Source organism: Callospermophilus lateralis, chromosome 1 (assembly GCF_048772815.1).
Source record: "Callospermophilus lateralis isolate mCalLat2 chromosome 1, mCalLat2.hap1, whole genome shotgun sequence".
In the NCBI taxonomy this organism is placed as follows: Eukaryota; Metazoa; Chordata; class Mammalia; order Rodentia; family Sciuridae; genus Callospermophilus; species Callospermophilus lateralis.
This window is the reverse complement of record NC_135305.1, coordinates 224,858,495-224,870,033: the sequence shown is the minus strand read 5'-3', so window position 1 is coordinate 224,870,033 and position 11,539 is coordinate 224,858,495. Positions and strand designations below refer to the sequence as shown.

General features: G+C 62.7%; 1 protein-coding gene across 1 annotated transcript; it reads right to left on the bottom strand.

The window, feature by feature from the left end:
• On the bottom strand, positions 1-10,192 carry Spmap2 (sperm microtubule associated protein 2). The gene is made up of 8 exons (XM_076859302.2): positions 9,957-10,192; positions 9,509-9,628; positions 9,201-9,272; positions 8,900-8,961; positions 8,322-8,391; positions 7,511-7,628; positions 5,547-5,706; positions 1-239 (listed from the first exon to the last, which is right to left on the bottom strand). Exons 1-8 carry the CDS (start codon positions 10,190-10,192, stop codon positions 1-3), a joined length of 1,077 nt encoding a protein of 358 aa, XP_076715417.1.
• Positions 10,193-11,539: the final 1,347 nt, after the last annotated feature.

The window sequence follows — 11,539 nt, the reverse complement described above, 5'->3', positions numbered from 1 at the left end:
TCACACTTTCTTGGTGATGCTCTTTGGGGTGGCAAGCTCGTAGAGGCGTGGGGACGCCTGTGCCACCAGGGAGGCTGGGGAGATGCGGTAGGGGTCGTAGTCCTCATTGAAGTCCTTGCGCACCTTGGGCTTGGCCAGGAAGACCACCCGCGGGCTGGCCACCGCCTTCTTGGTGCCATCCAGCACCTCCCAGCGGGGATCGCGGTCAGGAACGCATTTGTCTGACTGGGCCTTGGGCACTAGAGGGTGGGAGAGAGGAACGGGGGGGGGGGGGGGCTCAGCCAGGTCCCACGTGGCGGCAGGACTCACAGCAAGGCCACGCGCACCTGGAGCGCGCAGCCACGAGAAGAGCGAGGTGACACACTGCAGTGTGGACGGACCTAAGGACCACATGCTCAGGGAGAGACAGACACACAGGCCACGTATGGACTCCAGGACAGGAGAGTCCAGAGAAGGACGTGGACATGGACCCATGCATGCAGAGCTCAGGAGGGAAAGGGGACTGCTCATGAGGACAGCCTTCCTTTGGGGTGATGGAATGTTCTGGAATTAAGTAGAGGTGATGACTCCATAACCCCAAGAGTGTACTAAATGCCACCCTTTAAGAGGGTAAATTGTGAAGAGAAAAGGTTTCAACTGGCTACAGTTCCACAAGTCCTTGGGGCCAGCCCAGAGTCCACCCTCGGCTCTGCTCTGGTGTCACTGTGGGAAGGGGCTCACAGAGGCACCTCTTCTCCCAGGAGGTTAGGGAGGCCGGACCACTCCCATGGCCAGCTCCCTCCTCACCATCTCCCCACCCCCCACTGCAGCCTGTTGGGGAAGAGCGAGCCGGCAGGGAGGAAAAGCAGCCCCCAGACCCTTGACTTCCATCTCTGGGAACTCTGGCCCCATACTGGGGGTCACAGCCCCCTTCCAAAGCCCCTCTTTGCTTGGTGTCTCAGTGCAAATGGACGAGGCTCCCGGGCAAGGAGACCTGGCTCCCCGGGAGCCCTGGGGGAAAGCCAAGCGGGGCCCAGGTAGGGACACAGGCCCAGGGTCTGCAGCAAGTATGGGGCGGGTGGCCAGGACTAGCCCTCCCAGAGGGCTCCGAGCAAGTGTGGAGCCAAGTGTGCACCCGCGCTAGAGACACTCTGGCCCCTAGTAGCACACCCCTCTGCCAGCCGCCTCTCTCCCTCCCCTCCATGAATTCCCAAGTGTGCTACCCTGCACCATCTCGGTCATTCCACCTTTCTAAATGCGGGTGGCAGTCCATGGGTAGAGCCTGTGGTGGAGACACGTTTAGCACAAACACCCGATTCCATCCAGCACGGGAAGGCACAACAAACAGATCTCAAGGGCAGCCCCTGGGTAACCTCGTGGTAGAGACGCGCTGAGCACAAACGCCCGATTCCATCCAGCACGGGAAGGCACAACGCACAGGTCACGGGTGGCAGCCCCTGGGTGGCCTCGTGGTAGAGACCCACTTAGCACAAACACCCGATTCCATCCAGCACAGGAAGGCACAACGAACAGGTCGCAGGTGGCAGTCCCAGGGTGGCCTCGTGGTAGAGACCCACTTAGCACAAACGCCCGTTTCCATCCAGCACGGGAAGGCACAACGCACAGGTCGCGGGTGGCAGCCCCTGGGTGGCCTCGTGGTAGAGACACGTTTAGCACAAACACCCGATTCCATCCAGCACGGGAAGGCACAACGAACAGGTCTCAGGTGGCAGCCCCTGGGTGGCCTCGCGGTAGAGACCCACTTAGCACAAACACCCGATTCCATCCAGCACGGGAAGGCACAACGAACAGGTCGTGGGTGGCAGTCCCAGGGTGGCCTCGTGGTAGAGACACGTTTAGCACAAACACCCGATTCCATCCAGCACGGGAAGGCACAACGCACAGGTCTCAGGTGGCAGCCCGTGGGTGGCCTCGTGGTAGAGACACGTTTAGCACAAACGCCCGATTCCATCCAGCACGGGAAGGCACAACGCACAGGTCTCAGGTGGCAGCCCCTGGGTGGCCTCGCGGTAGAGACCCACTTAGCACAAACGCCCGTTTCCATCCAGCACGGGAAGGCACAACGCACAGGTCTCAGGTGGCAGTCCCAGGGTGGCCTCGTGGTAGAGAAACGTTTAGCACAAACACCCGATTCCATCCAGCACGGGAAGGCACAACGCACAGGTCTCAGGTGGCAGCCCGTGGGTGGCCTCGCGGTAGAGACCCACTTAGCACAAACGCCCGTTTCCATCCAGCACGGGAAGGCACAACGCACAGGTCTCAGGTGGCAGCCCGTGGGTGGCCTCGCGGTAGAGACCCACTTAGCACAAACGCCCGTTTCCATCCAGCACGGGAAGGCACAACGCACAGGTCTCAGGTGGCAGTCCCAGGGTGGCCTCGTGGTAGAGAAACGTTTAGCACAAACACCCGATTCCATCCAGCACGGGAAGGCACAACGCACAGGTCTCAGGTGGCAGCCCGTGGGTGGCCTCGCGGTAGAGACCCACTTAGCACAAACGCCCGATTCCATCCAGCACGGGAAGGCACAACGCACAGGTCTCAGGTGGCAGCCCCTGGGTGGCCTCGCGGTAGAGACCCACTTAGCACAAACGCCCGTTTCCATCCAGCACGGGAAGGCACAACGCACAGGTCTCAGGTGGCAGTCCCAGGGTGGCCTCGTGGTAGAGAAACGTTTAGCACAAACACCCGATTCCATCCAGCACGGGAAGGCACAACGCACAGGTCTCAGGTGGCAGCCCCTGGGTGGCCTCGTGGTAGAGAAACGTTTAGCACAAACACCCGATTCCATCCAGCACGGGAAGGCACAACGCACAGGTCTCAGGTGGCAGCCCGTGGGTGGCCTCGCGGTAGAGACCCACTTAGCACAAACGCCCGTTTCCATCCAGCACGGGAAGGCACAACGCACAGGTCTCAGGTGGCAGCCCGTGGGTGGCCTCGTGGTAGAGACACGTTTAGCACAAACGCCCGATTCCATCCAGCACAGGAAGGCACAACACAACGAACAGGTCGCAGGTGGCAGTCCCTGGGTGGCCTCGTGGTAGAGACACGTTTAGCACAAACACCCGATTCCATCCAGCACGGGAAGGCACAACGCACAGGTCTCAGGTGGCAGCCCCTGGGTGGCCTCGCGGTAGAGACCCACTTAGCACAAACACCCGATTCCATCCAGCACGGGAAGGCACAACGAACAGGTCGCGGGTGGCAGTCCCAGGGTGGCCTCGTGGTAGAGACACGTTTAGCACAAACACCTGATTCCATCCAGCACGGGAAGGCACAACGCACAGGTCTCAGGTGGCAGCCCCTGGGTGGCCTCGCGGTAGAGACCCACTTAGCACAAACACCCGATTCCATCCACCACGGGAAGGCACAACGCACAGGTCGCGGGTGGCAGTCCCAGGGTGGCCTCGTGGTAGAGACACGTTTAGCACAAACGCCCGATTCCATCCAGCACGGGAAGGCACAACGAACAGGTCGCGGGTGGCAGTCCCTGGGTGGCCTCGCGGTAGAGACGCGTTTAGCACAAACACCCGATTCCATCCAGCACGGGAAGGCACAACGCACAGGTCGCGGGTGGCAGTCCCTGGGTGGCCTCGCGGTAGAGACCCACTTAGCACAAACACCCGATTCCATCCAGCACGGGAAGGCACAACGAACAGGTCGCGGGTGGCAGTCCCTGGGTGGCCTCGCGGTAGAGACGCGTTTAGCACAAACACCCGATTCCATCCACCACGGGAAGGCACAACGCACAGGTCGCGGGTGGCAGCCCGTGGGTGGCCTCGTGGTAGAGCCGCGCTGAGCACAAACGCCCGTTTCCATCCAGCACGGGAAGGCACAACGCACAGGTCTCAGGTGGCAGCCCCTGGGTGACCTCGTGGTAGAGCCGCGCTGAGCACAAACGCCCGATTCCATCCAGCACGGGAAGGCACAACGCACAGGTCGCGGGTGGCAGCCCCTGGGTGGCCTCGTGGTAGAGACGCGTTTAGCACAAACACCCGATTCCATCCACCACGGGAAGGCACAACGCACAGGTCGCGGGTGGCAGTCCCAGGGTGGCCTCGTGGTAGAGACGCGTTTAGCACAAACACCCGATTCCATCCACCACGGGAAGGCACAACGCACAGGTCGCGGGTGGCAGTCCCAGGGTGGCCTCGTGGTAGAGACGCGTTTAGCACAAACGCCCGATTCCATCCAGCACAGGAAGGCACAACGAACAGGTCGCGGGTGGCAGCCCGTGGGTGGCCTCGTGGTAGAGCCGCGCTGAGCACAAACGCCCGATTCCACCTCGTGGTAGAGACGCGCTCAGTGTGCATGGCCGGGCTCTAACCCAGCATGGGAAGGCACAAGGAACAGGTCATGGTCGCAGCCTGTCGTGGGGAGTGCCTCCATCGGAGGGCCAGTTCCAGCCCCCAGCAACGCACACACCCGCTCTCAATTGTGTTGGCACTTTTTTTTTTAATGTTTATTTTTCAGTTCTCGGTGGACACAACATCTTTGTTTGTATGTGCTGCTGAGGATCGAACCCGGGCCACATGCATGCCAGGCGAGCGCGCTACCGCTGGAGCCACATCCCAGCCCGTGTTGGCCCTCCTGAAAGGCCGGTGAGCGTGTGCCGACTGGCACCCAGTCCTCATACCCACGGTGTGCGGGAGAGGGGCCGGCGATGAGGTGAGTGCTGCGCTCCCACCCTTGTCCTCGCTGGGCAGAGCGCCACCAGGCAGAGGACCCCACACACAAGAGCAGGAGGAGACAGTCTGAGGGGGCTCCTCAGTGTGCTCAGCAACGCATCCAGACCGTCTTACCTAAACGCAGCTCCAAATCAAAAGCCAAACCAGGAATTGGACAAGTGATATTGAAGAGGGACCCGCTGGCCACCACACAGACCACGGTGTGATGCAGAGCAGGGACAGCCAGAAGCACAAGGAGCAGGAGCTTGCAGGCGGCACTGCCCCACCCCCAGCAGGGGCAAAGCAGGCAGAAGGCGGGAGCCCCAGGAGCACCAGACCCGGCTGGCCCTAGAGGGGCCAGGGTGTTGGGGCACACGGTGGAGTCTGTGCCAGGTGTTCCAGGAGCGGAGGTTGAGTGGGGGGCACTGGCCAGCAGGCAGGCATTGGGCGGGGACCCTGGGCTGCGGCAGGCTTCCAGGAGAGCACAGTGGCCCCTCCCACGTCCGCGTGCCTGCCGCCTGTGTCCCCAGAGCCTGGCGGTGGCCATGAGCACTCTCCCTGCTGCTCTCCAGTCCTCTTGGATGGCTGGGAAGTGGGTGTTTAACTGGTCCAAATGCCCCCAGGTGACTCCAGAAAACCACCATTCCCAAAGGGGTGATGCCCGCCACTGTGACTGCATCCCCCACCCGGTCAGGGCTCCTCCTCTAGGGAACCAAGCCGCGGGGCAGGTGCCCACAGCACTCGGCTCGCGGTCTGCAGTGCAGGGAGTAGAGGAAGGAAGCCGGACGCACTGATTCCCAAAAACAGGCTTCCTATCCAGACCGGTGTCCCCACCCACAGCCTCAGGTGTGGCCGGAGCAGAGCCCCAGGGCACCTACTCACTGGCCAGTTGAAGGAGACGGCTGTGGTCTGGCACATGGGGTTTAGGTTTTGGCACAGGGTCCCACTCTTCCAACATGGTGGCCGGGACCCTAGGTTTTGCCAGCCGGAGGGTCCGTGAGCTGGGGACTGCCATCTGGGCTGCCCTGGACACCCGGGACACCTGGAAATAGGAATAGGGAAGGAGCAAAACAGTCCACGACTGCTCACTGAGCCAGGGATCCCATAAACAACACTGAAAGATAAGAAACAAGAAATTAGTTTGCAAAACGTGATGGCCATCATGTATAAAGACCTCCTTCAAATCAATAATAAAAACTTAACAGGGAATGGGGTAAGTGAGATAAAAGAGTGGCCCTGAATGGCCAACAGTCCTCTCTACTGACTAGGGAAATGGACATTAAGCATCAAAATGCCACTCCATGTCCACACATTTGAGGAAAAAAAAAAAAAAAAGGCCTGACGTTACTGAGCCCAAGCGAGAAGGCTGGTAAGCGCACAGCTCCAGAGAGCGTGCCACTCAGGCCCACCCTCAGAGAGCACAGCACTGGGCCCAGGACAGCAGAAGTGCTGGGCCTGCAGGCCTGGGTGCACACTCCAGGCAACCACCGTCCACAGCAGGGGCAGGTCCACTAGCAGGGGCTGCACGTGGCCCAGCGCTGCTCTCCAGCGACCCCATGGGGTCCCTCTGCGACCCCTGGCCTGGAGGCAAGGACAGGTGCTGCTCACACACTCAAGCCCAGCACCATGGGCCAGCTGTGGTCTATCTGTGGGTGTGGAACTGTGCCTCGCTGGCCAAGCTGGGGCAAGGTGGGACCTGGCAGGAGCTCACCTAGAAACCTGACAAATAATTCTAGCGTTTCCCAAAGAATTCGGGCTCAAACAAAATTGGTTTCCCTCCACTCTGCCCTGGCTGCTCTGAGCCCCCCACCAGGGTCTGCAGCTCCCAGGAGACCCATTCAACCCTGGCTTCTCCACAGCTGGCCAGGTTGGTACTGAGGGACTGCAGGGAGGGCTGGGGAGGGGCAGCTGGACCCACGGTGGACTGTGGAGGAAAGAGGCCTGGGGGTTGGGTCCTAGCTCAAAGTGCCCATCCCTGAATCCCAGGCTCAGAACTGGACCTTCTCTGGAGGTCTGGGCGGCCAAGGTCCGAGTCCTCAGGAGGAGTCAGGGGCTGGGCGAGGCAGGCAGGCAGAGGCCACCCTCTCCAGGGATGAGGGCAGGCAGAGGGCGGGGCAGGCAACCAGGGCCTGACCTCCTCTGGACCCAGATGTCACCCACCAAGGAGAGCTGCAGTGTGGGCAGGTGCTATGGAGGAGCTTCACCCAGGTAGGGTGGCTGCTGCTGGCCTGTAACCAGCCTGGCTGTCCAGCAGTATGCAGCAGTATGCAGCTCCATGGGAGGCTGGACACTGCTGATCCTGCAAGAGGACGCCACCCTGGGCTGGCTGTAGCCGCTGTGGGTGCTCTGCACGGGTTGGGAGCCAGACACCCGGGACCCAGAAATCCCATCCCCAGGGATGGCAAAGCCTGCATTCCAGGAAGCCTGCTGTGGACAGTTGGAACTGGAATGGCTGAGGCCCTCCCTGGCCAGCCGACAGGGCCTCACCCCACCAACCCAGGAAGGGCTAGAGCTGCCCAAGCAGCGGGTGAAGCCCTACTTCCCCGTAGTCAGAGATAAGGGTCAGGGTCTGCAGCTCTCCAGGCCTGCTGGCCAGCAGGACGTGGGCACTTCCGCAGGGCAGCAGCGCAGCGCTACTGCTGAGCCCCGCCCCGCCCTCCACCTCGCAGCAGTATGGCCCGGGCTGAATGGAAGCTTTGAGATGACTCTGGGCCCACAAGAGCAGGGAGGGACCGCCCAGAGCAAGCCCCAGCACAGAGAGGGAAACAGGCAGGACCTGCCAGCACAGCAGCAGGCCTGGGGCCCCAGGCAGCTCCCGCCCCGCCCCAGGGCATGATCCCGCCTACCTCAGACATCTGAATGCTCCAAATGTTGTTCCGGATCTTGGGGGTGGCCAGCTCCTTCAGGCGGTTAGAGCTTTGGTACTCCAGGGTGGCCCGAGGGACGGGCCACGTGGGCGTGGTCCTGGGGGAGCGGCAGTTAAGAGGCCAGCCCACCAGGGGTGTGCGTCCCTCCCTGTGAGCCTGTCTCTCTCAGCCCTGTTTCTGGGATGAGGGGAACCTGAGAAAGCGGGTATTGCAAACCAGCCCCAAGAGGAGACCCTGTGGAACCCAGGACAGGCCTCCCTTGCCTCCAGTGGAGTCGGCCTCGCCACTAGTCCCACGACGTAGGGCAGCTCTTCCCAGGCACTCCCACCTGCCCCGGGAGCCTGGGGAGGACGCGCACTCCAGGGACAGAGCGTTTGTCTGTGGGTGCCCTGAGACACTGTGGGGTGGTAGGAGCCGACCAGGCGAGCTCCCCGGCCCGCACCTGAAAAGCCAGGTCCCAGCTCCGTCTTCCCAGGAATAAATCCCGGCTTCCCCACTGGGCAGCCTCCCCTGGGCCTGCCTAAGGCTGGAACCATCTGCCACCAAGTCCGTGGGCCAGGGCTCCCCAGTACAGCTCAGAACCCGTAGAGACAAAAGGCCCCTCTGCACGTGCAGGCTCCGGGCCGTCCATGTCTGCCTCCAGCGATGGTGGACGGACGGGTGCGAGCTCAGGCGGGCCTCAGCCTCCCAGGGCTTCCCTGTGTGCACAGCTTCAAGTGTCAAGGGGCGGCGCCGGTCTGCTGGGAGTGGGCCGGAGGAGGTGGCCCGCGGAGCGCAGCCCTCCCCTCACCTGTTGTTGTTGTAACACTCCAGGTAGAACCTTCGCGGCCGCGCCAGCTCCTCCACCCGGCGGGACACCGCTAGAAAGGGAAGCCGCCCAGTCACCAGGGCCATGTGGGCCCCACGTGACCACTGCCCTCTCCGCTGGGTGTCTGCAGGCCCGTCCCACGGTGGGGACTAGGCAGAACTGCAGTGAACTGTGCGGTGGGCCTCCTGGCAGAGGCCACTTCTGCTGCCCACACCAGGGAGGACAGTGGGCAGCACCAGGGAGTGTGGGACCCCATGCAGTTCGGACTGGAACTGGGGTCTGGCTGAGGTTAGTGCGAGCCCTAGGGGCTAGTCCCGGGAGGGCAAGTGGATGAGCCTGCAGTCCGCTACTCCCTCCATGGCACTGGCCACACTCAGGGAAGGAGGACAGGAGTTCCTGTGCAAGTAAATACTGGCTGCCCACACCCCTCGTCCCAAGATGGGTCTCAGGGGCTCTGGAAGCCTGGGAAACGTCCTGGGAGGGAGCCCAGGAGGAGCTGTGTCCCCAGCCCCAGGGACCCTCAGTCAACACACTGGCTGAAGCCCAAGAGGTCCACCTACCAGGAACAGTGATGGCCAGAGTGGTGTCCTTGAGAAAGCGCTCGGTCCAGTACACGGAGGGCCTGGAATACAGCCACAGTCAGGGTGGCAGCTTCCCTGGGAGGGAAGGCTGGTGCCCACAGCTCAAGCAGTCCCTGATGCAAGAGGAGGGGCAGTGGGACCAGGAGCCCCGCCAGGCGCGTGGCCCTCTGGCGCCAGGCAGTGTTGGGGTAGGCAGCTGGAAAGGAAAGGTGCAGAGGGGCACCGCCAGCCTGGCCACAGCCCCACAGGCGCCCTCGCACGGCACACAGGTGCCACTCACCAGAAGAGGCAGAACTGCAGGTTGGTCTTGCGTGGGGACATCCAGGCATAGCCCTCACAGCAGCACCCCCTCCTGCGACGAGAGGTCCCAGCCCTGCCTGTGGCTCGGGGTTCACCTGTCCCCACACTCCTCGCTCCTCTGGACATCACTGAGGGGCCCCAGAGCCACCACCCTGTGAGGGCCTCCTGGGTGTCCTGGCCCCAGGCTGGAGCACACTGCCCTAAGGCGACGGCCGGGTGGGGGGCAGGGAAGAGGACGGAGGGCTGGGCTCCCCTCCATGCCAGGGACCAGCTGGCTACAGCCCTCACCTGTCCCTGGATCCCTGCCAGTTGGTCTTGGGCTTGGCCAACTCCAACAACCTCCGCTGCCGCCGCCTCTTGCCCCTGGCCATGGAGACGCTGGGGGTCTCCTCCGTGATCCTCAGCCGGCTGTGGGAGAGCCTGGGGTTGGCTGGTGCCCCAGGGTGAGAGGAAGCCCGGGACCCTGCTCTGCGCTTCCAGCATCTCGGGAGCCTGGATGTCTGGGAAGGTGGCCCTGGCCGTCACCGTCACCTGGCTCTCAGCCCCAGCGCAGCCCCGGGAGATGCATGGCCCACCTCACGTCTGAGGAGGACCGCTGTATGCCAGGACCCAGAGGGGCACTGAGGGCCCGAGAAGCCCCTGCCTCCCAGAAAGCAGGAAAAGGGCAGGGTCTGGACAGAGGCTCCAGGGGAAGCAGCTCCCTCCACAGCGAGACTGTGCCCAGGACCCCACCGACCTCATCTCAGGAAGGTCCTCCTCGGAGTCCAGGGACACTCCAGGACCAGGGGCCCCCAGCAGCTCCTGGCCTGCCATCTCCTCAGGGGGAATCTCCTCTTCCGGGTCCTGGACGCCCAGCTCAGCCTCCTGAGGGTCTTGGGGCAGGCCCTCAGGGGCACCACTGTCGGGCGCCAATCCCGCCCCAGCCGCAGAGCTGCGGTGGCCACCGAGCGAACCTCGCCAGCGCTCCCCCATGAGCAGGCCCCTCAACCTGGACCTGCAGCCTCCTGACCCGCTCCCTCAACACCCAGGGGTCCGCATCGCCATGGCAACAGGAGAATGTCCCAGCAGACCCCCGCCCAGCATTCCACCCAGCACTGGGCCCGGGCAGGTAGGGCAGGTGGGCCTCATGCAGGCCCCACTGGTGTGGGCTCAGAAGCCTAAGTCCTCACTCTCCAGGGCCAGTTCAGAAACTGTCCCTGACCTGGCTCAGCAGCGGCCTCTAAGCTCAGCTTCCTGCCTGTGAGAGACACAACCCCTTGGGTTCCTGGCTCTTGTTGGGTGAGCCTGTCTGTAATTTCTGGAGCTCAGGCAGCTGTCCTGTGTCTGGGAGGGTGCTAGCCTGAGGCCTGAGAGCTGAGGGAACCTGGAGCTGGCTCTGGGTCTGGGCCTCCTATTACCTAAACACCTAAATTCTTAGTCCTTGTAAATCGATTAGATTCAAGTCACTGTATCTAGGGTTTGTTCCTTAGCGGAAGGATCCTGGGTGTTGCAGACACTTCCAACTCCAGATGCAGCACCCCGGAACTAAGTCAACCTCTGTGATCCCCAGAGAGGCCACCAGCCCCTCCTGACTCCCAGGAAGCACAGTGGACAGGTCCAGGGCAGCCACTGTGAGTTCTTGGGCACAGGTCACCCACCTAAGTCACCTTGCCGCCCAACCTCACACCACTGGAGGACACGCTCACAGAGGCTGAGGGGTATGACCCTGTTAGCCCAGAGGGAGTGTTGCGGGCTTCTGCTCAGATAGCAAAGCCACAGCACAGCACGATTGCCGAAGCCAGCAATTGTGTCCGAATGTTGCTGGGAGTGATTCTGAACAGGGAAGTGGGGGTGTGTGTGCAGGGAGGAGGGCTGTGGGGGAGGAAGCTGGCTTGCAGAACACCAACTGGCCCTGGGGCAGTTCTGGGGGTCAGAGGCCAACAGGGCTGGCTCCCTCTGAGCCTCTGGAAAAGAATCCAGGTGGGTGCCTGTGGCTGTGAGGCAGGCAGCTCCCAGAGGCGCCTGGGTCTGCCAGCCTGTGGTCACTCAGCCAGCACCCCACCACCCCCCTGAAGGCATGGGTGCAGGCATTTGGCCCACTCTGTGGTCCAGGGCGCTCTGACCACCTGCAGACGGAGGTCTACTGCGGAGTCAGAGCAGCACAGCGCGGGGTCGGGGGTCGGGGGCACCTGCCTCCCCGCACAGGGCGGGGTTGGGGGGCACCTGCCTCCTACCATCCCGCTCCGCGGGAGTTCAGGACCCGCACACCAGCCAAGCTTCAAGCCTGCTGGAGTCAAGGTGTCCGTCTGTCTGCCTGGGCCTGGGAGGGCACGCGAACTG

Excerpts from the sequence above, each read along its gene's own strand:
- Spmap2 (XM_076859302.2), bottom strand. The coding sequence starts at position 10,192 with ATGGGGGAGCGCTGGCGAGGTTCGCTCGGTGGCCACCGCAGCTCTGCG. Across the intron at positions 9,629-9,956 it reads GAGGACCTTCCTGAGATGAG|CCGGCTGAGGATCACGGAGG; the intron begins GTCGGTGGGGTC and ends GCTCTCCCACAG. Across the intron at positions 240-5,546 it reads CCGTCTCCTTCAACTGGCCA|TGCCCAAGGCCCAGTCAGAC; the intron begins GTGAGTAGGTGC and ends CCCACCCTCTAG.